Source organism: Microtus ochrogaster, linkage group LG8, assembly GCF_000317375.1.
Source record: "Microtus ochrogaster isolate Prairie Vole_2 linkage group LG8, MicOch1.0, whole genome shotgun sequence".
Classification (NCBI taxonomy): domain Eukaryota; kingdom Metazoa; phylum Chordata; class Mammalia; order Rodentia; family Cricetidae; genus Microtus; species Microtus ochrogaster.
Window position 1 is genome coordinate 6,342,614 of NC_022033.1, and position 5,260 is coordinate 6,347,873.

The window sequence follows — 5,260 nt, forward strand, 5'->3', positions numbered from 1 at the left end:
GATCTCCTGGCACCAGAGTGACCACACACCCCCTCCTGATCTCCTGGCACCAGAGTGACCACACACCCCCTCCTGATCTCCTGGCACCAGAGTGATCACACACCCCCTCCTGATCTCCTGGCACCAGTGTGACCACACCCCCTCCCGATCTCCCGGAACCAGTGTGACCACACCACCCCCATCTCTATTTGTCTTCTTGTGTTGTTTCTACAGCAATTTTAGAAGTAAATCGTGGAGACTGATGCATGCCTTGAATGCAGTGAGAAGTGCTTTGCCTTTGACATGCTGTGAATTAACCCGTCACTTGTCTGTCTTATTCCTAGTGGTCTCTGTGGTGTGGGGTAGCCCACAGGCTCCTAAACACACCTCAGTGGGCCTTCAACTGACAGCACAGGGTGGCCAGTCTTGGTGAGCTGGGCAGGCGCAGGGATGCTGAGTGTGAATGAAATGGGTCGAGCCTTAGCCATGCTCGACAGGGCTCTGAGGTTCTGTCTTGCACATTTGATCTGATAAATGGCAATGACTGGGGTGTATCGACTCCCCTGGGTATCATGTACCCTTTACTGTGCTTTCCTTGGAGACAACTCACCTGTCTGGGGAAGGTCAGAGTCTTTTCACAGATGATCCTGGCACTGGAAGGTGAGGCAGGCAATTCGTAGACTTGAGCAGTAGCTGGAGGCGGCCCCTCCACCCAGCTCTTCATCTGCTCATACACGGGCCCCGGGGGTGGTGGGCAGAACAAGCTGGGCACCTGATAGAGCGCCTCTGAGCTGGTGAGATCTGTGTCCAGACCTCTAAGGAGGCCTCTGTCTGCAGGGTTCTCTTTGAGGACTTGGAGGCGGTTGGCGGGAGCCAGGCCTTGCCTCCCGTGGAGCAGACACTTCCACCAGCCTTCGCTTTCTGGCACGTTCTGCTCCACAATGGTCAGGATGTCCCCTCTGGAGAAAGCCAGCTCATCGGAGCAATCAGGATGGTTGTCGTAAAGCGCCCTGGCCAACAGGGTCTGGGGGGAGAGAATGAATATGTTGTCACCGTAGCTGTCAGCAGCACCGGGCCACCAAGACACTGCAGCCCAAGCAAGCCTCCAGGCTGTTTTCGTACCCCTCCTGAGAGGCGCTGGCCCTTATTCTTCCCCTCCTCAGGGTTTCTGGTGATGCCACAGCCTCTGGGATGCTTTGCCTGCATCCCCAAACCCAAGGTGAGCAGCCCTAATAAGCCCTTTCTGCAAACTGTACTTACATGCTGTATGATGACGCGCAATTGGGTCAAAGTCCCATGTCCGTGTGCCTGTGTGCCTATCATAGTAGCCACCCTCTCTGAAGCTCAGTTTTCTTATGGATACAACGAGAATAACAACGACAGCTACCAATGGAACTAATTACTAGAATGAAATCTTTGTGCGTACATATGTATATATGCATATATCTGAGACGAATACACTTTGTTTATCTCTTACTCTGTCACCAGCATCAGCCTCAGGCTCAGTTATATAGAAGCTTAAAGGGTGTTTGTTAGCTGGGTTTGGTGGCTCACACCTGTGGTTCCAGCACTTGAGAGGCTGAGGCAGGAGGATTGAGAGTTCAGTGTATGCCTGGACAACTAAGTGAGCCCTGTTTCAAAAAACAATAAAGATGTGTTTCGGTGGCAGAGCACTTGCCTCATCCGTGGGAGGCACATCCTGAGTACTGTCGGGGGCAGGGGACAGTTCTGTGGCAAAAGTTTTGATCAATCTGCACTGTCCCCGCCTGAAAGAGCCACCTAAGACTGCTTTTTTGATATGTCTGTGACACACGTTTAACACTCTTTGCCAAGAATGATGGAAATGCTTTTAAAAATATTTTTCACTCGCGTGTGTGTATGTGCATGTGTGTGCATGTGTGTACACGCGTATGAAATGCCTGAGGTGCCCAAAGAGACCTGGGTGCTTGAAACCTAACTTGGATTCTCTGGAAGAGCAGCAAGCGCTGGTAATTGCTGAGCCATCTCTGCAACCCTTAAAGAGCTTCTTAACCCATTCTTGGAAGTACTCAGACTGCCCAAACTGCCCTGGGGGTGGGTGGCTTCCATTCATCCTGGGCAGTGGGTCACCTCCCCACTTACCCTACCTTGAATTCATTCTTCCAGACAGGTAATGGGCTCTGTGGAGCCATTGCATGCCTGTGGATTTCCCCTGTTCCCCCACGGTGACCCACAAGCTTAGGGCCTTTCCAATACTGAGTTGAAAAGCCGAGAACGGGCTTGGCACTCCTGTACTCTGGCTGCCTTCTCTTAAGGTAACGGATTTTCCTTCAGAAGCTCAGTGAACTTTTACTTTTACTGTCATCTGGCACCAAGATTTAAGAAACATTCATTTCGGTCACGTCCCTCCCCGCTTACCAACCCTTAGTGCCCTGGTATCCTTGGGATCCAGAACCTTCCAGGCCCTTGGCGATTTTCTGTCCCCCACACTCCCCACCAGTCTCCCATGATCACCCTTGCTGAGGATTGCAGTGCCGTCCACTTGCTCGTCCCTCCTTCCCCAAACATTCAAGTCACTCTTTACCCGCTGAAACCCCACACAGGCTTCTGGATTCTCCTCGAATATCACTTCTTGCGAAAGAGGAGTCTCGGATGTCACCCTGCAAACCAATCTGGTTCTTCCCGTCTGTTTGTGATCTTCCCGAGTTCATGTTCATCTCTAACTCACAGAGGATAACCACCTCTCTGCCTGTGTCCCACAAGAGCAGGGTGCACACCCTCCTCACCCTCAGCTGTGTCCCCAGGGTCCACATTAACCTTCCGCTGGGATGATGACCAGGGTGGAGCCAGGCTGCTGTAACTGTCAAGTTTTTAGCAGGTAAAATGCTGGAGCATGGACACCTAGCTTTGTCTAGAGCGGGAGACGAGGGCATTTTCTGTGTTAACCGTGCCAACCCTTTTAATATTTAAAGAGAGGACCAGAAGATGCTGGTCCATGGTCCTGGAATGTGACATCATGTTTTCGCCTGGAGGCCTGCAGAAACCAGCTGGGATGATGTGCTGAAGGGAGTGGGGTAATAAATAACATACACAAAAATAGGACTCCAACCAACAAGAACAACATTAAGCAAAAAACACATGCTAAATATCCAGCCTTACAGGTAAATGGCAAATAACAGATTATTCCAATAGAGTAGGGTTATGGACTCTCATGGAAAGTTGACTAAAGGCTCGGACTTAGTCAAATTTTTTCTAAAATTTGTTTGTTTTGTAAACATGGTTCTCTATAACCCAGGCTGAGCTCCTGATCCTCCTGTCTCCACCGCTTGAGTGCAGGCATTGTGTGTGTGAGCCACAGCTCCTGGCAACTCACTAAATCTGTAGGAGATTCACAAATTTACCTAGTTGAAAGCCACTTAGTGATTCCATCACTCAGGAGGCTGAGGCAGGATTACTGTCAGTAATCCTGACAGAACTACAAGCTAAGTTCTAGGACATGGGCTATGGAGGTAAGACCCTGTTTCAGGAGACAGAGAGAGAAAGAGAGAGAGAGAGAGAGAGAGAGAGAGAGAGAGAGAGAGAGAGAGAGAGAGAGAGAGAGAGAATATTACAACTTAACCATCTATTTTGGGAAAATGGAAAACAAAAGCTGGTCTTCACCCTTCACAGTTCTTAGGAAATCTATCCAAAGTGCTTTGGCGGAAAGGCCTGTCACGGATTCGTGCAGGATCTATCTGGTTCACCATGGGTGTCACGGAGCAGCTGTTGAAAGCAGCTGAGCCACACTGTCCAGACAGCAGTGGCTTCTTCTGGAACTGGACATTCAGAGAGGCGGGGGTGTTTCCAGAGAACAATGGGTTTTTAGGATCACCCAAGCCAGGAAGCATCTGCCCCATGGGGCACCCACAGCTGTCCTGGATCGATAGCAGCTGCCTCATTCCTGACATATGGTTTCCTGCAGCTGACTGCTTGCTCCTGGACACATCTTCAAAAGCAAAGTGACTTCTAACATGCCACAGCGCGAGTCCTTCTGTATCGTGGTTCTTTATAAACAGCAAGCGATCGATGATTACAATTTCCCGATTAATTAATTAGTGACAATGTTGGAGAAGGAACCTAGGGCATCAAGTATGCTAGGTAAGCAACAAAAATGCCCCGAGCCTCGGTCACCAAATTTTAATAACAGAGACCAAGTTTGCTGCACAAGAAGAAGGAAGCTAACAGGGCAAGGTGACACATGTCTGTCATCCCAGCTCGGGGAGGTAGGAGGGGGTGAATCGGGAGTTCAAGTTCATCCTGGCCTATAGAAAACCTTGTCTCAAGAAGCCAAAGCAAAACAAAACGAAACACCAGCAACAAGAACACCAGAAGAGGAATGAAACACGTGTGGGGATCCTAGAAACACAGTGGATTATATGGAACAAGACCCTATTTTCTATTGAGTGCTCAGACATTTTATATCACAAATTCCGGAAGTCTCAGACACGGGCTGTCTTGTCTCCATTTTACAGGTAGGAAAAGAGAGGATCAGAGAGATCTAATAACCTTTGGATTCAATGGATCTCTTCCTGTAATATTCTAGACACACACACACATGTATGCACACACACACACACACGGATGCACACACATGCACACAGATGCACGCACACACTCACACATGTGAGCCTGTCTAAAAACTCAGATCACTCACAACTACTTTTTAGGATGCCAGCCAAGTTCCTGGGAGTGGCTTTGAGGCCCCGGTGGTTGTCCCTCAGGCCTGTCACTCCTGCCCTCATTGCTGGTCTTCTAACCATATTGTCTCTTGACTTTTCATGATGCTCCTAGTTTGGAACCATCCCCTGCCATTCCATTTGCTCAGGACACTCTTTCACCAGCATCTTTCAAATGCATGACCAGTTTTCAGCTCAGGGGTCACCCTGTAGAGGCTGCCTTCCTCTATGCAGAATTGGGCTCCCACATGAAGGACCTATGGAAGGCCCTATGGGCAAATCCATCAGGGCAAGTCATGGCCAGTTCATCACGGAGGAAGAGGAGACACCACAGTAGCCCCTATGACAACAGCAGCAAGTCCTCACTGTGCACCCAGGCTTCTGGCACTGCCATGCTCAGTCTTTTGAAACTAACATATGGAAGCTGTTGGCAGCCACAGCCATGGAACCTGGCAGCAGTCCAGTGGTATCAGAGGGTGACTCGCAAGCTGTTCTTTAATAGGGTGTTAATTTGGAAACATTGGCATGGATACTTACATGACAGTGTAAGACACATGTTTATCTCTGTTTCTTACGATGTTCTTATT

The 5,260-nt window shown here is 49.4% G+C and overlaps 1 protein-coding gene across 1 annotated transcript in view; it reads right to left on the reverse strand.

The window, feature by feature from the left end:
- Cass4 (Cas scaffold protein family member 4) overlaps positions 1-3,854 on the reverse strand; it is a 21,296-nt gene extending 17,442 nt beyond the window's left edge. Inside the window, exons 1-3 of the mRNA XM_005363123.1 lie at positions 3,619-3,854; positions 2,745-2,818; positions 590-1,065 (exon numbers count right to left, since the gene is read on the reverse strand). Of these exons, the coding sequence (XP_005363180.1) occupies positions 590-1,065; positions 2,745-2,818; positions 3,619-3,854 (786 nt within the window). The remainder of the gene's footprint in view (positions 1-589; positions 1,066-2,744; positions 2,819-3,618) is intronic.
- Positions 3,855-5,260: the final 1,406 nt, after the last annotated feature.